General features: G+C 49.9%; 1 protein-coding gene across 7 annotated transcripts in view; it reads right to left on the bottom strand.

The window, feature by feature from the left end:
• Positions 1 to 23,429: 23,429 nt before the first annotated feature.
• The window catches only part of PTPRU (protein tyrosine phosphatase receptor type U), a 79,762-nt gene continuing 76,742 nt past the window's right edge, over positions 23,430 to 26,449 (bottom strand). For all 7 annotated transcript variants that reach the window (XM_053210256.1, XM_053210257.1, XM_027059863.2 and 4 more), the window contains 4 exons: positions 26,123 to 26,248; positions 25,832 to 25,989; positions 24,467 to 24,602; positions 23,430 to 24,201 (listed from right to left, as the gene is read on the bottom strand). In XM_053210256.1, coding sequence (XP_053066231.1) covers positions 24,139 to 24,201; positions 24,467 to 24,602; positions 25,832 to 25,989; positions 26,123 to 26,248 — 483 coding nt within the window. In that variant the 3' untranslated portion in view covers positions 23,430 to 24,138. The remainder of the gene's footprint in view (positions 24,202 to 24,466; positions 24,603 to 25,831; positions 25,990 to 26,122; positions 26,249 to 26,449) is intronic.

Here is a 26,449-nt window from a genome sequence, read left to right as displayed (position 1 = left end):
AGAGGTAACAGTAACAACGATGAGAATAATCCCAATTCTCAGGTCCTTCCCGTCAGCTGAGCTTTGCCAGCATCAGCGGCACCCACACACCTCCCCAGAGAGAGAGGTGCTCTCTCTGAGCAGGTCCTTTCCCATTCTGGGCCTCAGTTTCCCCATCTGCACAACACAGGCATTGAACTACGTACTTATAGAGAAGGGAGGAGTCCCTCACTTGAAGCCACTAAGTTCGGAGGATGTTCAGGGAGTGTGTGTGTGTGTGTGTGTGTGTCCGCCCCTCTGACTTTATCCCCTTCTCTGCCCAACTCACACAGCAACAACCACAGTGACCTGCCATCCTCAAACAGGCTGTGCACATCCCCAGGCTCAGTCAGGGCCTTTGCACTTGCTGTTCCCGCTGCTTCTGCTTCTCCCTGCTCTAACCAGGTTTTCCCCGTCATTTCATTCAAGTGTCAGCTGAGACATCCTCCGAGTATTACCCACCCCAGCGTATCACTCTCTGACCCCCTGAATCTGCCCCCCCCCAAATTCGCGTGTTGAAACCCTTAACCCCCAGTATCTAAGAAAGTGACTACATTTGGAGACGGCAGTTTCAAAGAGGTAAGAAAATTCAAATGAGGCAGTTAGGCGGCCCTAACCCAATCTGACTGGTGTCCTCTTAAGAAGAGGAGATTAGGACACAGAGAGACGACAGGGGTGTGTGCACACAGCGCAAAGTCCATGTGAGCACACAGCAAGACGGTCGTCTCTGCAAGCCAAGGAGAGAGGCCTCAAAGAAACCGAATCTGCCAACACTTTGATCTTGGATTTCTAGCCTCCGGAACTGGGAGAAGTATTTCTGTGGCTTAAGCCACGACTGTGGTATTTTGTTTTGGCAGGCTGAGCAAACTGATATGCCCACCGAGCCTGCTTTGTTTTTCTGTACAGCACTTATCAGCCCTGACATGCTCGACACATGTATTTGTTGATTGTTTGTCCCCTTCCCCACCTCCTACACTACAACAGGAGCTCCGTGAGCCCAGGACTTAGCCTCTGTTCCCCAGACCACAGGACAGCCCCTGGTACTTCGTAGATCCTCAGTGAAATGAGGAAGTTGGAGCCAGACATCCCTGAACTCAGGGCTTTGATCCGTAGAACAGGTCCAGTAATCGTGCCAGACTCAGAAGGGGGTGGGAAGCTACGGTGAATAACTACAGGCAAATTGCCCAGCACAGTGCCTAGTACACGGGGTACGCTCCAAAAATAAGACCTGCAATTGTGGCCGTTGTTATCTTAACAGTGGTCAGGTCATTCATTCATTCGTTCCCTCCACAAACACACACTGACACCTCTTCCGCTGCCGGGTGCTGGGGACACAGAAAATCAGACTCGGCTTCTGACCTGGAGATGCTTAAGGTTTAGTGGGGGAGACAGACCAGGGGGCCAGTAACTAAGGGCCGTGGGCAGAGATATAAATAGGCTCAGTCAGGAGGGCTCCACAGGAAAAGGGGTGTTGTCTGGTGTGTACCTGGCTAATGTCCATGCCTCTGCGTGGCCGGTGCAGGGCTAAATAATTTGGATCATGATATAAGGACGCTGTGAAGCCTGGGAAGGGTTTCCAGGGAAAAGGTGGGGTGGGGGGACCCAGTCGGCTTTGTGCTCCTGAGGATTGCTCTGGGGCAGAGTGGCACGTGGGCTAAAAGGGACTGGCTTGAGAACAGAGATGGTGTTGGTGCATAGAGCTGGGGCACCAGGGGGCTCGGCCAGAGGACCAGGGCAGGACCCAGTGGTCAGGTTGAGCCCCAGGTCAGCTTAGAAGAAGCAGCCAGGTTCAGTGGGCTTGACGTGGAAATGTCTGAGCTTTGCAATAGGTTTCCCCCATCAGGCAGAGCAGGGCTGACAGGCAGGGCTTGGTGGCTGTGGGGTGAGAGAGCTGAGGAGGGTCAATCAATGCATCATTTTCACAATTCACAGTGATGTCAGGAAGGAACATTCTGTCAACCAGAACCAGGGCAGAAAACCTGATGGGACTAGAGAAGTTTCCTCCCACCAGAAAGCCAAAGGGAAACACATTTGTTTCCATGACACTTATGTTTTCAGGAGACCATGTGATTGTTTTTGCACTGAAAAGCCGTGAATGGAAAATTCCACCTGCCGTTCTTTCTCTAGGCACTAAACAATAGAGGAAGTTCCTGTCCCCAGTTTACTGGTGCCTGAAATTCTACCATTGGAGCGTTATTCCTAAGGCTTGAGGCTTTGTCCTTTACTAAAATGCAAACAACTGCGCAGAAGTCATGTCTTCAACACAGACTCATTTTCATTAATTCAACAAATATTTATTGACTTCCTGGTCTAAGCAAGACAGTACCTAGAGGCTGGAAATGAAGGGATTAATTAAGACTTGTCCTGTTTTTTACCTTTGTTTAAAAAAAATGGCTGTAAAGAAGACAATGTAGGTGATACAAACTTTATTTAACACTCCATGAAGCAAACAGTCTGCGGCCAAGGGTCCAAAGAATTGCAAAATTGGGCGGAAGGCAGGAAGCTTTTATAGGATAAAGAACAAAGGAATGAGAAAAAGGAAAAAACAGAAAATGAATAAGGAACAAGAAAATGAGCACAGAGCCCAGAGTTGGCTTAGCATGCGAGGCTTGACTGCCTGGACATACTACATTTCCCATGGAGGGAAGCACTTACAAACACAGGAAAGTTAGATTCTGAGTTTCCTGAGCTTTGGTTTACTGACCTGGAACCCTAGTCTAGAGCAGCTTCATCTTGGGCCTAGAAATTTATTTCAACACCTTCAAGGAGCTGGCAAACTCTGTGTGTATTGGGGGCAGCGTGGGGGATGATAGTCATGCTGACCATAATGGAGCATCAAATTGGGAGTGAGGTGCTGTGGGAGCCCCCAGCAGAGGTGACCCATTTCGCAGTTGCAAAAGCTGGAGCTTGAGCCTCAATCTATAGGATAAAAGGCGGGAGGGGGGGGGCGGTGGTTGAGAATCCCAGTGGAAGGGCACAGCCAGGGCAAATCAATAGGGTCATTAGCCAGTATGGCGGCACATGGGGACGACATAGCACTCAGCAGGCTAGGGTTTAAGGCAGGATATGCCAGGTGGGACTGCAGCTGCAGGGAGGACCTCTCATTAATTGGACGCTACCTGTCATCGCAGGAGGTGGCCTCTGTCACAAAGTTTTCCTGCCTCCCCAGCTTCCCCCTCACCTCCTCCCACAAAGCCCACCAGACTCTCCTATGGGGACTGCCCTGTGCCTCTCTCAGTCATGTGGTCTGAATGACTCACCCTCAGCTCCAGGGGTGGGGCCTGGTTAGTTTAAGTAGTCTGGCCCCGCCCATCCTGCTGATATCTAATTGGTTCAGGAAAGGGCACATGACCCAGCTCAGACCAATGAAAGGCCAGATGTTTGCCAGGGGTTCTGGGAAAGGGCTCCTCCCCTCTCCTCCAAGGGAGCTCCCAGATACACCTGCCCTTTTTTTCTGACTCCAGGGAGGGAGGGTGGTGGAGGCCAGGGGTGAAGACGACATGGGGAGGAGGCAGAGAGGAGAGAATGTTGGAGAAATGGGGTCTGGGTAGACCTACCCCTGCTGTTCTCAGCTGAGCCAGAAAATTTTTTTGCTCAGCCTGTTTGTTGTGACTTTCAGGTGAAACTTTCCTCACTGATGCCAGGCATTTCTGGAGGACAGCATTGGGTGGAGCTGGAAAAGGAATGGCCCGCGGGTGCCTGGACCTGGATGGGGCGGGGTTGGCCAAATCCCTTCCTTTGGATTCCACCTCCAGGTACAGTTCTTATCATGAGTGAAGCTCTTTCCCCAGGAAACATCTCCTGACCCCTAACACTGGCAGGGCACTGGGATGGCAAGTCCTGGTCAGACAGGCCAGCATCAGCAGTCCTGGGTTCTATTCTAACCCATCCTCTGTCAGACTGTAAGGCCCAGTGGAATCACACACCCTCTCTGGGCCTCCATTGGTGGTTCATCCGCCAGCCCCAAGACTGAGCTCCCCAAGGAGCCCACCCAAGGGGTGATGTCCAAGCCAGCCCTGCGGCCCTAGAGCAGGTGTCAGTGGGGCTGTTGACCAATTGGTGTGGGAACTATAACTTCCTGCTCTAACCTCTCATGGTCAGGACCATGTATGATGCTGACAGGGACCAGCTATTGTTCTTCTATCCACCCCAAGGAGCTTCCTGGAGACCCCAGCCCCAAGGCAGAGTAGATGGAAGAGATTTAGCTTTCAGCGTGTAGGCTGGAGGCCTCAGCTTACACATAATCTCTAGTGCTATTGAAGTCTCACTGAGCCACAATTATACTGCAGGGTAAGAAAAAAAAATCCCCCGAAAGCTCAACTCTTTGCTTTCCAACTGCAGCTTATCTGAACAGTCATGCTCTCCTCAGTCTACTCATTGCAATCAATGATGAAGAGCCCATGCCTGGAGGTAAGACTCAAAGAATAAAATAAATCAATGGGGGCCAGCCTTGGTTTACTACTTAAAAACAGCAAAGCACTGCCCTGCTTTCTGCTGGATGGTATGGGCTTCATCTCAGAGTGCAGGACACATGTCTGCAATCACAGGCAGAATCAAGGAAGGCAGTGGTGGAGGGACTCACTTCTCTCATGGAAAAATAATACAACCTGAGAACACTGAATCCAGGGCCCAAAGGATCCTATGTATGTGTGGGATGTGTGTATGTCGTGTGTAGTTCTTGTGTTAGATGTGAGGGTGGATCAGGGGTGAAAGTGGAGGAAGAAAATGAGGAAATGGTGGATAATTATACAAATTCCAAGCTAAATATCTGAACTTCACCCTGTAGGCAGTGTACCCCCCCAACACACACACACACACACACACACACACACACACACACACACACATGCTTGCATGCACGCCAAAGGAATATTGGCCATGTGCCCAGCAGTATAAGAAGCCATAGGATAGGCATAGAGCATCCTTCCTCTGTGCCAATTTTACTCCAGAAACATGGAAAATGTCCATTATTTTGTATTTTATGTTGAAACAATTGTGGGTATGATAGAGGGCAAAATATGCATAGATTTGAAATCTCAGTTGGAGGATTCAAAGAACCTGTGAGCCTGTGATCAGTCTAGATGAAGGACTGTCCGATGCTTCTTTAGGTAACTTGGGTGTCCTCATGTCCTGATGTCCTTAGGAGGAAGCTTCCCCTTTTTCCTTCCTAAACTTGTCAAAATGGAACTGGAGGCTCTTCCAAAAGTGGGGGTGCTCTGTCCATGGTACTGAAACAGTATGAAACCATTTCAGCAGGTGAGTTCAGACCTCAATGTTTCTATTGTGTCTCCATTTCTCGGAAGGGGATGAAAGAGATGGGCTCAGAAAAGACCCCAAGAAGTTGAGCACCCCAGAGAACCAAGAGTGAATATCCCTTATTATTTGTTCTTCAGTTTAGGGGACAGAAACTTCCGGGCAAGATAAAGCTAGGGGGTAGGAAGGGATGCTGGAGGAACAAGATTACAATTATGTATGGCATTCACAGGTTCCAGAAAAAATACTTTCTTGAGTTTGGAGACTTTTTCTGCTTCTTAAGAACCATTCAATGGGGCGCCTGGGTGGCTCAGTCGGTTAAGTGGCTGACTTCAGCTCAGGTCATGATCTCACGGTTTGTGAGTTCAAGCCCCGTGTTGGGCTCTGTGCTGACAGCTCGGAGCCCGGACCCTGCTTCAGATTCTGTGTCTCCCTCTCTCTCTACCCCTCCATCACTCACGCGCGGTCTCTGTCAAAAAATGAATAAACATTTTTTTTTAATTTAAAAAAAAAGAACCATTCAAGGTTCTTGGAGAAGGAAAATAGCCTCAAAAGATATTTGTGCATGCACGTGCACATGTACACGTGTGTGTGTGTGTGTGTGTGTGTGTGTGTGTGTGTCTGACTATTCAGGCAATAGATTCTGTGACTGATACTACGTCGCTCATACTTAAAAAACTGGCATCTCATAATTCAATTACTCAAGAGAGAAAATCTAGGACAAATATTTAGCTGGCATTTTATCCCAATTCAAAACTGTGTGCATTCTAAGTTGTTTCATCTCCACTCACATCTTTGTGGTCATAGCCACCTGGGCATAACTGCTAAGAAGACAAAGCTCTGGCATCCATGTGAAGTGGGTGTGCCCCTACTGATGGTTACTGAGGGGACAGCTTGCAAGGATTTCATAATTCTAGGAAGCTGGAAAGCCCATAACTTGGCACATCCATCCATCTGGCCTTGCAGTCATGGTCCCTGGTTATGTTTCCTGTGCAGACCATCAGGACTGCAGGGAAGGTTTCCTCACCCCAGCTCTCTACACTCCTCAGTTTATGGCTGCTCTGTCTCCCAATATTGCTGGGCTAGAAAGGTCTGGTAAGGTCTAGTCCAAAGACATGGTGTTGACCAACTTTGATGACTGGTCAGAGCCTCAGCTTCAGATGGCTGGGTTGGAGTCTGGGCTCCACTCACCTGCTGAGGGATTTGGGGGATGTTGTTTCACGTACTGCATCCCAGTTGATATCAAGTGCCAACCCCAGTGAGTGCTCCAGGGTGGCTGCATACAGTCAGTGCCTTCATTCCCTCTTCCATCTCTCGGATGTCACACTCATTTCTTATACACGTAACAGTCATTTGATCATGGTTCTCCATTAACATTTTTTTTGCAATTGATCTAGTGACATGAGCTTTGCCATATTATTGTAATCAGTTTAGCCAGCATTAGCACATGAATTGTTGTCCTCACTAACATAATTGCTGTTAGCCACATAAGAATAATTTCTACTATAATCAACACAATAAAAATTTGGTAACTGCGTTCTTTTGTGAGATCTAAGTTTTCGTGCCTCTCCAGGCTTCTTTCAACTTGGACAAACCCACCTTCTCCTCTACATGAACAAGCCCTCTTGTGTTCCTGCATCCAGTCAGTGGGATGGATTCTACAGCCAGTCCCTGAAGAACACACTAATTTATAGACTTACAGCTACTTGCCCTGCATGCACTCTAGCTACTGTGTTTTGAGAAATTTGGCTAGGCATGGTGTCAAGCACTTTGCCAAGACTAACCCTAAGAAAGAGGCATCATGGATGTGCTCTGAGCACCCCGTTCCCCCAGGGGTCTCAAAGCCAGATGTGGTCTACACCACTGCTTGGCTTGGCACAATGCGCCACTTCCCCAGCAATGATTTTAATTCTTCCTGCTGGAAACTTGGCTCCATGCATTTGGGCTGAATAAGTTGATTTGTAGAAATTACCCTTTCCGGGGGCTGCTCACATCAGAAGCAGCAGGTGGGTGCTCTGAGTGCTTCTGAATGCGCCCCGGAGTCCAGCTGGGACAAATCTATCCCTCCAAAGCGACATCTGCTGGAAGGTGGCATTGAATTATGTCACATTATAATAGCATCTCACTCAGTTCCAGTAACCTTTATTTAACCGGCGTCAGAATCTCCCCTCGAGAGGCGCGCGTCCTTGTCTGGGACTTTTTCTGGCAGGAGGGGTCCTGGGAGCCCACTGTGTTACAGAGGACGGAACCTGTGATGCTGGCAGAGTGAGGGGCCACGGAGCCTGGCAGGGGGGCAAGGGATAGGCCTGATGGGGAGGAGAGGCTGGTTGAAAGGGCCACACTGATGGGATGACTAACTCTGCAGGGTCTGTCACCCTGGATGGGCGCCCTGGAGACTGTCGTTTATCCATTCACTTTCTCACACACTCACTCAACAAACACTTGCGGTCAGGGATGGCCGAGGGATGTGCAGGTGAAGGGGGACACAGAGGTGAGTGAGAGCTGTTCTTTACCCTCGAAGGGCTCAGGGTCTATCGCAAAAGATAGACTCTGCCTCAAGAAATACAATAATGGACACCAGGGAGCAGGAGAAGAAGCATGAACTCCCTTGGGGGTCAGGTGGGACAGGGGTGGGACAGGTGGGGCAGGTGGGTGGCAGGTGTGGGGCAGATATGGGGCAGGTGTGGGGTAAGTGTGGGGCAGGTATGGGGCAGGTATGGGGCAGGGGGTTCAGGTGTGGGCCAGGTGGGGCAGGTATGGGGCAGGGGTGGGGCAGGGGTGGAGCAGGTATGCGGCAGGTGGGGCTGGTGTGGGGCAGGTATGGCAGGCAGGGGTCTGAGGATGGGTGCCCAAAAGCAGACCCTGAAACGGGCTCTGGTGTCAATAGTTTATCTGGGAGATGAGCCCAGGTGAAGGATTGGAGAGACTGATCATGGAAGAGAGAAAAGCCAATCACACATGGATCAATGAGTGAGTCACAGCGATGGGCACCTGAGACTCAGTCCTGCTGGGGATGCTCTGAGGATCATGTGGAAGATGATTCAGAGCAATCCTCCTGGAGCAAGGGAAATGGCATTTATCCACTGACTCTCAGGGCCTTAACTCCTCCTGCCCCCTGTACTTCTAGGTGGGACCTACTACACACACCTGTCACACCAAAAAACAAGTTCTCCAGGTGCCAGAGAAAGAAGACAAGGCATTCAAGCATTTGAGGCAGGGCACTGTCAGCATACCCAGAGTTGCCTTAGTTGCCTGTAGAACTCAGAAAGTTGAGGGCAGATGAGGTGGGACATTAAAGCATCTGCTATGGCATCTCAGAAAAGCTAACATTTGAGTTGGGTTGAAGAATGAGTAGGAGTTTTGTAGCCGGAATGGGCATAGGGAGTGTCTAATCCAGGCAGCTGAAACAGTATGTGGATGAGAGGGGAAGAAGTGAAGGTGGCTCAAAGGGCCTGAGGATTTCAAGAGAAGAATTTATTTTAGAATTAATTAGGGGGGGAGATTTGAGCAGACTCTACACAGGGAAACCTTAGGTGGTGGAATTGGAGGAGCTGACAAGTGGAAGAGCGATTAAGAGAGAGAAAGAGAAAGAGAGTACTCATTAGGGACAGCCTCCTGCACAGGCAGAAATGAACAGATCCAGAGGACAAGAAGAAATTGGCCTTCCACCAGCAGAGAAAATTTCTGTTCCTGAGCTGGTTGACAATAGGTTTAACTGTAGGAGAAAAGGGAGTACTCTCGGAAGTCAGTTACCTCTTGAGAGTGAAGGAGTTGACAGTTGGTGGGAGCGGGCTTGGGGAGGGTGGAGGACCTGAATAGTCCTTGAAGGTGAAGGGAGAGGGAGCAGACTGCAGGAAGGTCAGAGGAAGGATGGACGGTGGTAGAGCCAGCTTACGTTGGCACTTACTCCTTGGCAATGCTGCCAGGACTCACTGAGCACAGTGTTCTCAGCGGCTTCCCAGCAGCTCAGAACGGGAGTTGAGAAAGCAGATGGTTGCATTGAGAAATGACTGGGGTTTGGCAGGGCAGGGGTGGCAAGAGGAGAATGCCATCCACCTATAGGCACAGTATTTCTGGGGAAAGACCTCACTGACTTCCCCCTCTCTTTTCCTATCCTTGCACCGGGGAGAAGAATGAGTGAGGGTAAGAGTTGAAAAGACCCCAGCTCAGAGTTAGGGGACCTGGGCTGTCACCCAAGCTCTGCCACTCACTTTCTGTGTAAACCTGGGCAAGTCACTTCTCTTCTCTAAACCTATTAATTCAGGACTGCTCAGGCTCAGCACTGTTCATATTTGGAGCCAGATAATTCCTTATTGTGGGGAGCTGTCCTGTGTGGTATAGGATATTCAGCAGTATCCCTGCCCTCTACTCACTAAATGCCAGTAGCACACAGGACATGCCCACTGTGACAACAAGATGACCCCTAACAAGCAAAACTGCTCCAAGTTGAGAGCCATTATGTTAATTGGAAGAAGAAGAAGAAGAAGAAGAAGAAGAAGAAGAAGAAGGAGGAGGAGGAGGAGGAGGAGGAGGAGGAGGAGGAGGAGGAGGAGGAGGAAGAGGAGGAGGAGGAGGAAGAGGAGGAGATGATGACGACCTATCTGGCCAACCCATGAGAAAAGGGTCCTCATGAGGAACACATAAAAGAATGAGAACTAAGGCAGAGGGGACCCTTGACAGCTGATTAGAGCAGCTTGGAGGTGAGTAGTTATTTACTACAACTTCTCTTCCATTTTCCCACCTGTAAAACACATGGGTCAGTGACTGAGCTGGGTCTAGAATCCAGGCACCCTGCTCCCAAGGTGCAGGCTCTAACCACTCTACCAGCTTTGTGAAATCTCACCTTTTTGTAAAGCATCCTGAGAGGATGCCACATCCTTGTCTTTGCACAGTAACTGGGTTGTTCTTAAAAGATGGATCTGAAAGAGCAGAGGTGAGGAGAAAGGTTGAGATGAGAAGAACAAGAGGGAGCCCAAATCTTCCAAGGACAGGGATGGAGGCAGCAAAGGAGACTAGATATCAGGATAGAGAGTATTTGAGCCCGGGTCCACTCAGAAACAGAGAGCACACCAGTAAGTTGAACATGGACATTTTAATGTAAAGAAGTGATCATTAATAGAAGGGGGTTAATCACTAGAAGGAATAAAAGATGACTCTAAAACACACAGGAATAGCAAATGTAGAGAAAACTTACTACCCCTCACCACGACTAAGGCTGTGGCTGAAGCTGGCCTGTAAAAGTGACCACTATTAGTGAGGAGAGCATAGCCTGAGGGCACAATGGAGCTGGTTCCTGATGGCCACTGCTCTGAATGTTACTGGACAGCTCCCAAACCAGATGAAAGAAAACAGAAGGAGGTCCAACACAGGAAGAAGGGAAAAAAAGGTGCCTCCCAACATTATCATCTTGCAATATCCCCCCAGTGCCCTCTGTTAACAGATACTAACATTGCACCAGCTCGTGAAGAAGAAATGTTAATAGGGTCCAGCTTCAGTATCACAATGCAGGGCGAAGAAGGGTAGACTCAGAGCTGAGAGACAATAAAGTGATAGCTGCTGTAGTCCTCGTTTTTGGCTAATCAGCTTCTACATATACCTTCTATACACTTTTGAGCTTCTTTTTTTTTTAATTTTTTTTAACATTTATTTATTTTTGAGACAGAGAGAGACAGAGCATGAATGGGGGGAGGGCCAGAGAGAGAGGGAGACACAGAATCTGAAGCAGGCTCCAGGCTCTGAGCTGTCAGCACAGAGCCTGATGCGGGGCTCGAACTCACGTACCGTGAGATCGTGACCTGAGCGAAGTCGGACGCTCAACCGACTGAGCCACCCAGGCGCCCCTACACTTTTGAGCTTCTATTCACAACACAGCAACTCTATATTTCCACCTAACAAGATACAGTTGTCGGGGCACCTGGGTGGCTCAGTCAGTTGAGCATCAGACTTCAGCTCAGGTCATGATCTCACAATTTGTTAGTCAAGCCCCGTGTTGGGCTTTGTACTGACAGCTCAGGGCCTGGAGTCTGCTTTGGATTCTGTGTCTCCCTCTCTCTCTGCTCCTCCCCTGCTCACACTGTCTCTCTCTCAAAAATAAATAAAGATTTAAAAAAATTTTAATAAAAAAACAAAAAAACAAGACACAGTTGTCCTTGGTACAAATAAGGAAGGTCTTGCACTTGCCCCAAAATGAAATACATAGTTGCAACAGCACTGTATTCATCACCAGCTATATGAATGACTCCTCAAATTCAGCACAGTCACACTGACTATTTTGTTTATAAAGTTAACCTCTAATAGCCTGCATATAAATAATAATGGAAATAAGGAGAGGAAAGAAGAAAATGGTTAACATAAATATATATTTGAAAATATAACAATAGCGGAGAAAATATGCAAAGCGACAATAGTCCTCATTTCTGTAATCGGTCACAAAGCTATTATTTATATACATGGCTTCCTTCTTCCACTCCCCATTCCACGTTTTCCCCACCCTCTACCAGAGCCTCAGTTAGTTGGTTTTTTGTTTTTTTTTTTTTTTTTACCGGGAAGAGTGCAGTTAGTTGGGGTTTTTTTACCGGGAAAGAGTGAGCCAAAACTGTGTTCCTGAGTCATAGGAGTCTTCAACTATCCTGCTTTGTTGGGTTGCTGAAGTGTTCCACGAACCTTTACAATTGAACATGGAAGTCCTAAGACATGTCCCAGAGAATCCAAAGTTCCAAACAAAGTCCTCCAGACCCCCATTGCTTAGCAGCAGCCCTTGGCAATCAGGATCAGTCATTCCACCGAGTACAGTAACCCTTTTTTGTAGCTTCGATGTCTGTTCGTGACACAGGGCCTTAAATGACTAGATAGCAGTCTCACCCTTCCCTTCACTGGAACCATTGTTGCATCCTCTCGTATGCCCCTCTTGGGAACAAGGTCTCCAAGCCAGCAGAGCTCCAATTTGCTGAGACAAGAAGCAAAACTTCTGCAAGTGGGTGATGAAGAACAATAGTGAAAGGGGCGTGCGCCAGTTGTCATTTCTGGCTTCTCAGCTCTAAGTCCACCCTTCGGGGCCTGCTTGTGGTGCTAGAACCTTTTTCCCTTGCAAGCATGATGTTAATCTTTGTCAATAGGTGGCACTGGTAGAGCCTCTTTCTGAGTCCGCCATACTTTTTCTTGTTCCTGAGGCATTAGATGTGTGCAGGGCACTCAATGGAGCACATTCCTAGTGGTATCGGCAGCACTCCCACCGCTGGCTTCCCAAAGGCAAGATTGTTGGGATCCCTGGCTCGCTTCCAAGCATTTTCCCAATGGTGTTCCCTATTCTCTGCCCTCCCAACTCAGTGAGAAACTTATTGAAGCCAGTACCCCAGCTGGCTTCCCAGCAAGTTCAACAGCAACCTCCATGGGCAGCTTCTAGATTGAATCAGCACCTCAGCAATTCTCTGCCCATTAACCTTGACCATCTCTGGCCTGGACAACCTAGTGAACTTTTCTGCCAGTCAGTGGGCTGCACCCACATCCTTTCCAGTGTTCTGTATCTCAGCCATGGGGAGGATCTTCCCTCCCTTCCATGTTTGATTCATTGCATACTCTCCTTCAATTAGTGGTATGCTTTAGAGTTCTCTCTTATTCCCCTCTAGTTAATTTGGTGTGGTTTCTGTCTCCTGGTTAGACCTTGACTAACACAGAACCACTTCCGTTTCCATGCCTTGATTACCGGACCCATGTATTCTAACAATAAAGGAAACAGCACTATATAATGGCACCTGCATCAAAGCATATATTGTCAAAATATGGGTTTGTCTCTCCACTGGCACCATACTTGAGCCCACAGTAAGCCTTTCCACTTTAAAATAGCCATTCATTTCCAGATGATGACGTATGTGGTAAAACCAGTTAATTCCATAACAATGAGCTCACCCCTGCATTTCTTTTGTTTTGAAATGAGTTCTTTGAGAAGAGGCAATTCTAGGTAGAATACCATAATGGTGAGTGAGGCATTCTGTAAATACATGGATGGTGGTATGGACAAAAGCATTACAGTCAGGATTAGCAAATCCATATCCCGAAGATGATTCTATTCCATAAAGGAAGAATTTCTGCCCCCTACATGATAGAAGAGGTACAATGAAATCAGTCTGCCGTCAGGTAGATGTCTTGTCCATCCGGGGAATGGAGCCATATTGTAGGCTCATGTTGATCTCTTCTCTTGGAAGACTGAGCACCCAGCAATGGTGGTATCCAAGGCAGCTCTTGATAAGGGGAAGTTCATGTTATTGAGCCTATGCATATCCTCCATTCTTGCCACTATGGCCACTTCATTCATGGGACCATTGGATAAGCACAGGGACAGCTGGCTAAAGAGGCTAACTGATAACCACAAAGCATGTCATATTGTTCACCTGATTATTGAAAGCCTGCACTGCACTTGACTCCCTTTAGTGAGCATTCACATGGGACACAAATCTTCACAGTCTATGCCCATTCGGAAGAGTCCATCCATATACCTTTCCCCCCAGAATTCCTTGTCGCCAATCTTCTAATTATGTTTCCTCCAAGTCCCTAACAATCCAGCCAAACCATACCATGAATAATTGCTCATAAATAAACAGAGATCCATACTTCTAGCCATCTCTAATTCCAAAACAGACAACCAAATATTCTGCTTAAAGTTTTGCCCACTGAACAGATCTTTCTTTACCATTGTCCTTCAGGGTCACCCCTGATGGGGTTGTAATGCTGCAGTCTTCTATTTTGGGTGGTACTAGCCTATCCTGCAGCATCATTTGTAAACCAGGCTTGGATTTTTATTTCTCAGTCCCCTGGTCATAAGGAACTCCTCATGAAGCCATAGGCATGATTTGAGAAATAGGAGGCAGTGAAGCAGAAATCTGAACCACTGACTCATACAATTTACTCATACTTTCCAGACTTGCCCAAGCATGGTCTCTTTTATACCCCTCCCACCTGATGATAGATTGCTGCTGCACAAAGCTAAATTTATGGCTAGCTGTGTCAAGGGACTCTTAAATGAAAATCTCAGGCTGTGTGGCCACCTGATGTCCTATAGTTAGGCATTCAGCCTCTACAACAGTTTAATAGCAAACTAGAAGCTGTTTCTCAGGGGGGAAAAAAGTATTGTCTGCATAAGAAATAATATATTTACTCTAAAATCCTAGAGGTCTGCACTGTGGTTCCCCTTTGGGGCCTTGCCCAAGACTCTATGCACCATCCCTATTTGCTATGAAACCTTTGAGAATCATTGGATCTACTGAATTATAAGTACCAAATGGTAGAAGGAGTTGTACTGAAGACTTTACTTGCTGTAGAGCCTTCTTGTGCTATGGTCCCCACTCAAAACTAACAGTTTTATGGAGATTTTGCCATTGGGTCAAAGTAGCACACACCCAAATGTCAAGTTTCCTCCAAAATCCAAAAAGCTTACCCAAGTGTTTTGATTCTCTTTTTTCAAGGTTGGTAGTATAAGGTGCAGCAACTTGACTTTCACCTTGGAAGGGATATCTCAACACATTCCACACCTTTGAACCCTCAGAAACTTCACTGAGGTAAGAGACCTCTGAAATTTGTGGGATTTATTTCCCACTACCTTGTTCACATATGTTGTAGTTGCTACTTCCTATTCATCAGATGCAGTCAGCTTGTTGTCAGTGGAGCACACCAGTGTGGTGCTTTGTAGAATGTCAAGATGATCACATCATCTGTAGACTACACAATGGCAGAAAACAAGACAATTGATTTAGCTCTGAAGCAAGACTGTGAAGGTATACTGTTAGTCCTTCCAGGTAAAAGCAAACTGTTTTTTGGTGATCTTCCCCAAGTGGTGTGGAAAAACGGCAGTAGCTAGGTCAGTGGCTACATATCAAGTGCTATACTAAGTTGCTTTGCTAAGGACACCATGCCTGGGACAGCAGCTTCAATGGATGTCATCACCCAGTGGAGCATACAGTAACCTAATCATTCTCCAAAACCCATCCAACCTCTGCACAGGCCAAACAGGCAAGCTAAATGAGAATGGGATAGGAATCGCCAATTCTGTGATTCCAGCCTTCAACAATATCTGAAATTTCCCAAGATAGAGAAGTGCTTTCAGTTCACTATCATGGTAGACAGAAGAAGTTTCAGGAACTTCCATTTAATGCTTCCTTCCATAATTGTCTTCACTTCATGAGTCAGAGATGCAAAATAGGGATTCTTCGGCTTGCCAAATATGTCTACTTAAATTATGTGCTCAGAAACTGGGGGAATGATCCACTGGACTCACTTGGGTTAAATATCTACCACCTGAATACCTAAGTTGTTACTTTCACTGGTAGGCCACAGTGTTATTTTGCATTCCCAAGGATTATCATAAATTCAGAGCAGGGTCTAGTAATCTCCAAAGTTTGGGTACCTTCTTTTACCAAGTGCGGTCACTCTAGTAAATGGCCACAGGTCCTTTTGGTGAAAGCTTAGAGGAAGAATTTGTGATATATACTTATAGCACTGCTGCAGGAGGCCTGCCTACCTCTTCAAGGGGGTCTGATATGTGAATTGGCATAGGTCTGGAAACTGATGAGAGGTCACAACTCTCCAATATGGTGATTCAAGTCACATTTTGGCCACCAGTCCCAGACGTTTGTTGGTTGGTCGGTTGGTCAGTTGGTTGCTATATAGATCAAGCAATTCTCTAGTAGGCTATCCATCTATTTCCTTCCTAGAAACACACTGACCAATTAGTCATCACCAAAGATCCCTATGGGCAAAGGCATTCTGATTGCTGGTACATCCCTGCTGCCCTTTTTGATAAACGCACTAACTTTGTCTTTGGCTATTAGGTACCGCCACTTAGCCTCTACCACTCCAGGATCCTATCATCCCCTTATAATCAGGAAGCTGATCTTAATAACAACATGCCCCTGGAAATACCTGGGCTACAAAGCTGAACATTTACAGAATATGTTAAGGATGTAGATTCTCATCTCACGAATATGTTTCTCAATACCTTATTAGGAAAGTGTCTTCTGAGAATTTTCATGGAACATAGATCGGGGGTGGCTGTGCAGGTCACACATGATAAATCCACTCCAACACCCTATATCTTTAAGTCTTTGGGTTCCCTCTTCCACTTTATTCCACAAAAGGTCTGGCATCTCCACTCATTAAACAAAAGGCATCTTTAAGTTCAAGTTTCAGTCAACCAACCAAGTAAACTGTTGGATCCACCTTCAGGTGCACAAGCTAACACATTAAATCCCAAGTCCACAACCATGAATTCAAAATTATTTAGTGTTATGTTCCACCTTTAGGATCAACTTCCATATATATTTCCCAGGAATATATCAAATCCTGCCATTAGCCAAAATGTTGCCATTCTTCTGTTGTGTAAACTATCTCCTCCTAGATCATGATAGTGCCCACCTGACCTCTTGGAGCATGTTGAGATTTGACCTTCATCACGGATCTAACAGTAACAAAGGGTGCATGTCTTGGGGAGAATGGTCATCCCCTCTCAAGGCATCTGCCACAGGTGAAGTTTTCAAAGGGTTTTCAAACAAAAGAAAACTACTCTCCTCAGATACAAGAGGATAAAGTCTTCCTGTTGGTAAAAGGAGGCTCAGAGTGATTTTTTATTTCATCTGAGTCCAGCCAGATATCTCTATTCCAAGTTTCAAGATCCCATTCTTTCCTAATTTGTGCCGAAACTCTCATCTGAAAAAACTGGTGACGCTGTAAACTTAACTGATGTTTAAATTCTGCAACCCACACAATAAAAATTTATGTTTGATTTTCAGCAATATCAGATCTGTGGCTACATGACTTAAGAGATTCTGGTAAGGATACCACGGAAGCTCTGTGGTTCTCAAACCATGATTTGAGCTTAGAATTAAATAACATTAACTTATCATTTTCTTTCTAGTAAATGCTCCAGTGCATTCAAGAATCCATCCCACACCACAGTCCTCGCAGTCATAATTACTGATGTGGTGGTCAAGTGCAGTAGTCACCTGGGCTCCAAAGACACTTGCTTCAGTTGTCATTGAATCAAAATCCATCACAGGGGATAATATAATTATGATGATACTATGCTGTGGATTACTAGCATCCCATGTCCAAGTGACAAGGAGCTCAGCACCATGCTCAAGGCCCAGGGCACAACAAAACCAAGCAAAATCCTACATTTGAGGGTCTGCCTCCTGGGACTACCCCTGCTTCCAATTCTATATCAATTATGACCCAGTCAAGAGACAAAGTTCATAACCCATATGTTGAACATGGAAATTTTAATATAAATAATTGTTGACTAGTAAAGGGTTAAAAGAGGATTCTAAGGGACCCCAGAGTAGCAAGAAAGAAGCATCCAGAAGAAAGGATGTTCTGGGAGGGGTGGGGAGGAGCTACTATGTCCAGGCTGAGGGAGAGTGAATAACAAATGAACTGAAGATTGAAAAGAAGGTCTCCCCCAAAACCAAAATTCAGACCTGGGGTGCCTGCGTGGCTCAGTCTGTTAAATGTCCGACTTTGGCTCAGTCATGATCTCACAGTTTGTGAGTTCAAGCCTCACATCAGGCTCTGTGCTGACAGTGCAGAGCCTGCTTAGGATTCTCTGTCCCCTCTCTCGCTCTCTGCCCCTCCCCCACTCTATCTCTCAAAAATAAATAAACCTAAAAAAAAAAAACTGAGATTCAGACCTTTTCAGTGAGGGAGTGGTGACCACAAGAACATTCAGCCTCTAAGTGGCTAAGAAACTTCCAGAGAGTGTGGGCTAGCACTGGTCTGAAGAAATGGAGAGTGGGGCCTGAGGGTATATCTGGGGCTAGTCCACAAGGGCCACTAAGGTCTTGGCTCCTGCACTGAGTTTTTGTTTTTGTTTTTGTTTTTGTTTTAATTTTAGAGACAGAGAGCATGAGCAAGGGAGAGGGACAGAGCAGAGGGAGAAAGAGAGAGAGACAGAGAGAGAGAGAGACAGAGAGAGAGAGAGAGAGAGAGAGAGAGAGAGAGAGAGAGAGAGAGAGAATCGTAAGCAGGCCCCACACTTAGCACTGAGTCCAACACGGGGCTTGATCCCACGACCCTGGGATTATGACCTGAGCCAAAATCAAGAGTCTGTTGCGCAACTGACTGAGCCACCCAGGTGCCTCTTTTTTTTTTTTCTTTTAAAGGAAAGAGGCCCAGAACTTGGAAGGGAGGTGCCTTGTTGCTGTTGTCACCTTACAGTGTCCCTCCAGCACCCTCTACTGATACAGTCCTAATATCGCTCCAGCTGGCAAGAGAGACCTGTTTACAGGGTCCAGCTCCAGTATCCCAAAGCAGGGCAAAGAAGGGTGTATTTGGAGCTCTGAGACAATGAATCAATAATCACCATGGGGAGCAAAGGCAGACACGAAAAGGAGCAAAGGGTTTGTTAGGGAAAGAAGCTAGAGGAGCGAGGCTTTCTCGCCTTTTGTGGGGGTGGGGAGCAGGCATGGACTGGAGCCCTGGAAAGAGAACTCTGTCCTCAGCTGTCTTCAGAAAGAGAATGCAGTCACATAAATAAACACAGCTCAAGAAAGCCACATTGTTCGGCTTTTGAATGAACAGAAAATAAAATTCCTGGACAGGTTCCCTCTTCCCACCTCTGGGAATAAGTAGGAAGTGAGTGGAGAGGCATTTCATTTTTCTTGAAGAGGCTTTCTCAGCTCAGCGGCTCCTGCTGACTCAGGCCACCCCCACCATCCACAGATTCAACAGACACTTGAACACTCACTCAACGGCGTTTTCTGCACACCTACTAGGTGCCTGCCACTAAGTCTGGGAGGCTGTTTGCCTGTGGGCCTCGGCTAAGGCTGTCTACAGCTGTCAGTGGCTGAGCTGGGCTTCGGTGTTGAGAAAGCAGACTGATTCCCGGACAAGATAAATTGCAGCAGTTGGTGTGGTTCAGGTTCAGATTTGCCAGTATTTCTGTGATGATTAAGGAGCAAAGGCTTTGGAGTCCAGTGAAATGGGTTCTAATCTTGTCTTGGCTCTTTTCTAGCTGTGTGACCTTAAGCAATTTGTCTTGCCTCTCTGAGCCTCTTTGCTCATATCGAACGGTTTTGGTGATATCTACCTTTCAGAATTGCTGGCAAGATTAGGGACAATGTCTACATGAAGTATAATGCAGGGACCTGCCAGCACAGGTGTCCAGACCCATCAGACCAAAGCCCAAACCACACCCAAGGTTTCACCAGACTCAGAAAGTAGATGCTTAAGCCAGTAGCCTGGCACCACTGAGTCATGTCAGCTCCAATGTCACTGATGTTGGACTGATGGTGCCCTACCTGGAATGGGCTCCTAGAGAGAACCTAGTCCCTCCTCCTCACTGGACAGATCAGAAGACTCAGCCCCAGAGAGGGCAGGTGTTTGTTCAAGGCCACACAGCATAGTGAAGGCTGAGCCTGACTTCGTGGCATTGAACCATTTGACCATCTGGAAGACTAAAGAGTATGCATCTTTCATTCATTCAACAAATAGTCCTCGAATGCCTGGCATGTGCCAGGCACTAGGCTCAGGGCAGGGGACACAGGGGACCAGATCCACATGGCCCCGGCCCTCTCACAGTCTGGTGGGGGAGGCAGTCAAAACCAATCAACGGAAAGCCAGCGAGTCACCCACTGTGAGAGGGCAACAAGGGACAAACATTCAGGGAGGGACCATCTGAGCTGGACCTACACACCAAGAAGGACCAGCCAGGCAGAGGCTGGAGAAGGGCATCCAGACAAAGAGCTCAGATTGATGAGTTGACAGCGGGCAGGAGGGACATGGGCAGGGACAGGGCAGAGGCCACATCGGGCAGGGCCTTGGAGGTCACGGCCAGGAGCTCAGCCTTTACTCACAGAGCGCTAGGAGGTCCCTGGAGGGTCCGAGCCCGCAAGTGATGTGACCTGGCGTATTTCTTTCAGTCACTGTGGCTGCTGCAGTGTGTGTGGTACCTGGGGGCTCTGTGACGTTGGGCAAGTCACTTATGCTCCCTGAGCCTTGATCTCTCCATCTATAAAATGGGGATAACAGTGTCTACCTCTCAGGCTTCACAGAGCGGACACGTGACAGTCCACACAGAGCTCTTGGCAATATGCCCCCGGCACCGTAAGTGCCCAGGAAGGCTTCCCTCGTTCAGATCCCCACGTCCCCAGCCCTCGTCCTCCACCGACAGGACGCAGCTTGGCCCGCACCTGTTGAAACCATAGGTCCCCGCAACCCATCCCACCAGCCAGCCTCCCGTGCCCTGGGGGCGCCACCACGCCTTGCCTTTTTCTCCTGTCACATCTCAGATGTGGCACTGAGGCTCGCGGAAGGTCAGGACGCCTCAGCGCCCCCGCGAGGACGAGGCCCTCGGACCGAGGCCTGACACCACGGTCCCCGCTCTCTCCACTGCATGGCAAAGTAGGTTCTGTCTACGCAACGGGCCCGTCATTTCTGCGTGGCCCTCGGCCATGGGGTGTCTAATAAGCTCCTCTCCATCAGAGGTCAGCCGGGGGAGGGGCAGGGGCAGAGGCCCAGTGACAGGCCCCGCTCTCAATTAGGGCCTCGCAAGCGGCTTTCGCATCCATCGAAGCCACGGCTCCGTCCTCTGGGTGCCCGGGATGTATAACATGTCCCACTCAGGGGCCGGCAGAGAGGTCGTGAGAAGTAATCGCTCCCTGGGCCGGCTCCCACGGCCAGATTGATTAGGACATAAAAAAGCAAACTCAGCTTCTGGCAGTATTAGACAGCCGGCCCGTCTGCACTTCTAGAAACCCTTTCTGCGGGGATCTGGGAGGGTGGGGGCTCCTACCCCACACCTGCAAGGCCTGCGGCCCCGGGGCAGAGCCAGGCTGGACCTTCCGTCCTCTCGTGCTACAGGCTGCCTTGTCCGAGAGGCCCCCACCTCAGACACATTTCAGAGCACGGGAAAATCAGCGCCCAGGCCACACATTGGCCATTTGGTGTTGCATCAGGGGATCCCCTGGCTTTCCACGCCACCCAGACCGGCCACAGAGCAGAGTGTCAGAGGCCCGGGCTTTTGGAGTCAGCACAGCACGGGTTCCCGAGCTGTTGTACAGGTTAAGTAGGAGATAATGCTGGCCGGCTTTTACCAGTCAGGGACCTTGGTTTATTTATTATGAAGCCGGTGCTCCTCCTAATATACAACCTGTCTTCCCAGTTCCTCTGAAAAGCCGATGGTCAAACAGGCACTTACTCCTTCCTTCCCTCTGTCACACCAACATTTCTAGAGCGCCAGCTAGAAGACCAGCCCTTTGCGGGGCAATGGATGTTAACAGGAAGAATGCAGAAACACTTCAAGCTGCCATCTACCCTGCCCAGAACACATAGGTATCAGTTAGCTTTTGCTGCATTAACAATCCTCACACTCTGGCTTAAAAGAAAGGACAATTTATGTTATCTTTTCCAGTTCTGGGGGTTGGTTGGACAGTTTCTGCTCAGGTTAGTCATGTGGCAATACTCACCTGAGAGGTCAGCCAGGCTGGAAGGCCCAAGATGGCCCCATCCGCAGGTCTCGTAGTTGGTACTGGCCATTCATGGGATGTGTTCTGTTGGTTCCTTTCCATGTGCCCTCAAACCTTCCAGGAGGCTAGGCAGGCTTCCTTACATGGCAGAGTTCCAAGAGGGCAAAAGCAAAAGCTGCAGTCCCCCTTGAGGCTTGAGACCCAGAACTCACTTGCCATCACTTCTGCCATATTCTATTGGTCAAAGCAAGTCACATTCTATTGCTTGGCCAGTATCTGACATGCGTTTGTCAGTACATTTGTCATTCATCAGGTAAGGCTTAGCAGTCAGTTCAGAATGAGTGTGGGAAGCGGGGGGGGGGGGGGGGGGGGCGGGGGGCATGTACCCTAGCTAAGGGGGATCATAATAAATTCTTAGTTCAGATGAAGAGATGTTGGGTCCTGGAGCCATTGGTATAGGTTGTATTCTCTGGCCAATGGAGAAACTGAGGCAGAGAGAGTAAGCCAGTGTGAAAACGGAATCAGTACATCACAGAACCAGTTTCCATATGAAGATACTGAGGTCCAGGAACATGAAATGTCTTGCCCAAGCTGACACAAGTTTATGACAGAGCCAGGAGTGACTGGGATCCCTACCAGCTAGCCCACTCCTCCTCCACTCCCCTCCCCCTCTAGCAGAAGCCCAAGGCTGGGAATGCCTGGGATGATCACCATTAAGCAGGGTGCATCTGCCCCTCTTGTGTGTTTGTAATCAGAGCCCTTTCAGCACCCATGGCACCATGCAAGGCACTTAATCATGACTTCTGATCTTATCGGCATCATTCCCATTTTACAGATGGGAACCAAGGCCCAGGGAGGGCAGCTGACTTCGCCAGGGTCTTGCAGCTGGTGAAGCCCATCCACCTGATACCAAAGCCTGAGCCTCCCATGATGTCTTCAAAAGAGCTCAACCCCAGATCCAGCCCCCAGAGGTGAGAGGCAGCTCTGTGGCCCTCAGGGGTCTCGGGATAAAGCCCACTGCCTAAGGAGCTGCTTCAGAGGCCTGAAGCAATAGTCAAGAGTTCTCTGGAACCTGCCCCTACAAGTAGAAGACCCCTGAGCGATGCTCTGGTCCACACCCCCACCATTTGATGAATGGAAAAATCAGGGCCTGACCGGACCCAAGCTTCTGCCTCCCAGCCCAGAGCCCTCCCACTGTACTAGGAGGCTGGGGGCAGGCGAGCAGGCTCCACTCAGGGTGGCCAGACACACACAAGGCTCCTCTGTGGCATTCAGAGAGCACATTTATTTACAAAGCGCTTTACAAACATCAGCTTATGCCTCCCCACAGCCCCCTGCGAGGTAGGTCAGTAGTCATATCTACAGTTTACAGATGGGGAAATTGAGGCACGGAATGGGGGTGTGGCCTGCCCCATTTTAAAGAGATTTTTCCCACCCACCCATCAAAAAATAATGAAATTAACAAGAAAGAATCGCTCCTTCATCCCAAAATACACCTTCTTCCTCTGAACCGTAGACGCTGCAAGCACCCCTGATCTAGCAGTGACCCGTCCCCAGTGGGCAGCCTCACCAGGAGCCACAGAGACCTCAACCCCAAGGGCTGTCGTTCAACCTTGCAGATTATCATTGCCTAGGCTGAGGAGTTCCCACCAGTGAGGCTTGAAAGTTATAGGAAGAAGGGCTGAGGTGCCTTCATTCTGCAGGCATTGGGTCAGGCAGGGAAGGGGCCCCACAGGGAACAGGGTAAGGATGGGCAGATCTCGGTTCGAGGAAGCTCAGAGCACACGTCAAAGAAGTAATAGTGGGAGGGATCATGAGCAAAACAGCCCCGGGGCTGTAGGGGGGGCAGCAGGGTGGAGGAGGGGGCTATTGTCCCCTCCAGAGAGGACCAGTCTGATGTGCCCAGTCTACCCAGGACCCTCAGGGGCCAGGCCAGATGGGAGTCCAGATGCCAAGCCCCAGTGAACTCTCCATCCACATCCAGAGGAAGCCACGCCGGGTGGAAACTGGCCACGCACAGGCCCCACAGGGCCTTACTCATCTCTGCCAAGGGCTGGGACAGAGTCAAGGGGCTTGAGCCTGGAGTCGAGGGGCTTGAGCCTGGGTCCTCCCGAGCTGGCAACTCTGAGCGCCTGTCACTCTACCAGGCAGTGCCAGATACACGGCGCAGACCTGCAGGAACCTACAGAGGTAGGCGGGGCTGCAGTCTCGCTAAGCCTCTCCTTGGCCCCCAGCCTGCCCATTGGACATGGTGAGAGGCCCCGGGCACCGTGGAAGGGGCACCGAGATGGCCCGGCGCCCACTCTAGTGCCGTCCCCCGGGGGAGCTGTAGCGGCGCAGAGTTAGGGGTCCAGGTCTTCCTCATCAGTGCTGGGCCTGGCTCTGAGTGCACAGTGGGTGCCCCAGGCCAGGGGCCCCGCTATCTTGACTCCAGACCCTCCAGGTACTCCAGGGCCACATCATAGCAAAAGTGGTACTGATCCTGGGGAGAGGGAGAGAAGGAATCATGAGCCTGGTCCCTCTTTGGTACTGGGGAAGGGGGGAGTGGGAGACAAGAGGGCGAGCACGAGCCCTGGCCCATCTCGAGGGGAGAGGGGGGCAAACGTGGATCCGTGTTTCGGCACCACCAGATCAGGACCCACAGCCCGGTGGCGGGAACCACACAGAGGGCAGTGGGTACAGAGGGACCTAGCTTGGCATGGACCGGGAAGTTGGAAGCGGTTGGGCAGGGAGACACGGCCTCTCACCAGGGTTTCCACCATATTGGGCTTGTAGTTCCTAAGCGTTTTGGCAGCAAAGAAAACGTCCACCAGGTTGTGGCAGCGGATCATTTCCAGGACTGTGGCGCAGGCGCAGAAGGTGCCACTGCGGCCACCCCCGTTCCTAAATGAGACACACATGAAAGGTTTGGGGGTGGGGCTTAAGAGAGGGAGGCCTGAGGCTGGAAAACCAAGCGACTGGCAGAACCGGGGAACCAAAAGGGAGGAGGGTCAGGGCCTGGGAGCCCAGAGGTGACCGGTGGAGCCAGGGAACCCAGGAGGGAGGGCCCAGGGAACCCCGAGGTGAGGGGTGGAGCCCAGGAGGGAGGAGCCAGGGGGCCCAAAGGTAAGGGGCGGGGCTTAGGGAACCCAGGAAGTAGGGGTCTGGGAGCTCAGAGGGGCGAAGTCAGAGGCTAAAACTGGCATCCAAATCCCGTGGGCAGTTAAGGAGACAGCCTCCCGGAGAAAGACAGCAGATTCTGAGGGAAAGGAGGCTAGACACGCTCCAGGAGAAATCCACCGAGACAAAGACAGCGACAGAGGACGGCCGCAGAGCGACAAGCAAAACCCGGAGAGCAGGATGGAAAATGAACACCGAGAACACGTCACCCCCAGCAACACAGACGCGAGGTGAAAACACACACACACACACACACACACACACACACACACACACACGTACACAGCCACACTCCGAGGCTAAGAGAGACACTTCCTATCCCCTGTGCTCTCCCTCCTCTGCCCCCTGTGACCTCGGGGTGTAGGGCTCCCCTTGGGAGATGGGGGATAAACTAGGCCCTCAGCCGCCATCTCAAGGGATCTCTCCCACTAGAACCTCCCTGAGGACCGGCCCTGCCTGACTCGGCTCCCTATCCCTATCTAGTATGCTTAGACTGGACCTAAAAGGGTAAAAAAGCTAAAAGCAGGAGGGAGTGGCAGTCAAAGGAGTAAGCGTACCCAGACACACGTACGAGAATTTATGAATGGGGGCATGTGAAGGAATGAATGAAAAAGTTGCATGTGTGCATGCGCGGACAAAGACTGGAAATTCTTTGGCTTCGAGGAGTGCTACTGTCTCACGCAGTGAACAATTCTGACAGCACTCTAATTAAACTGGCAAAGTCATGCATCACACAGAGAGTGCCGGGCAGTTGTTCGGCGTTGAGTCTACACCCTGGAAACCGAGCGGAGTCTTCCAGGGAAGACAGGGCCATCCTCGCACGGCCACGCAGAGTGCAGGCCACAGCCGCCTTCCCCGCCCGGGGGTGGTTAGTGCCAGCCGTGAGGCCCTCTCTCAGACTGGGCCTCAGGCCCCCACCCCTCCTCCCACCCCGCAGCAGGGCCCGCACTCACAGGCAGTGCACGACCGTGCGCCCGTCCCCACGCTCCGCCTGCCACTTGTCCACCTCGGCCAGCAGGTGCAGGAAGGCCTTCTTGGAGTCAGGCGTGTCCCGGTAGGCGGACCAGCGCAGGAACTGGAAGTGTCGCACCAGCAGGTGCCCTTCCTGCAGCTGGGGGCACGGGCGGCCAAGCAGGGGGTGTAAGCACAGGGGTCACGAGACCCTGTGGTGACCTCACGAGGGTCTGACGAGGCTGCCCTGGCAACCCCTCGGGTCCTCACCGCAGGGCTCCCGGCTCACTCACCCGAGACATGTTCTGCACCCGGAAGACACGGGCCACCAAGTCTTCATCCACTGAGCCCGACACGAACTCCACCTCCATGAGGCCATACTGCTGTCGGCCAGGCTCTGGCCAGTATTGCAGGCAAGGCTAAGAGCATGGACGGACAGGGAGGGCTGAGCAGAGGGGGCCAGGGCGGCCGCCGCCGCTCATACCCAGCCCAGACCTCCACACTTGCCCTGGGGCTCCCGCACACCCTGACCCACTCACTCGCTCCCAACTCCCCTGCAAAGTCCCCCCCCCCCCCGGTCCCCGCCACTCACCCATCAGAGCACAGTGCACACGGGCCCC

The sequence above is a fragment of the Acinonyx jubatus genome, chromosome C1 (assembly GCF_027475565.1).
Source record: "Acinonyx jubatus isolate Ajub_Pintada_27869175 chromosome C1, VMU_Ajub_asm_v1.0, whole genome shotgun sequence".
NCBI classification, from domain to species: Eukaryota; Metazoa; Chordata; class Mammalia; order Carnivora; family Felidae; genus Acinonyx; species Acinonyx jubatus.
This window is presented reverse-complemented; position numbering and strand designations above follow the sequence as displayed.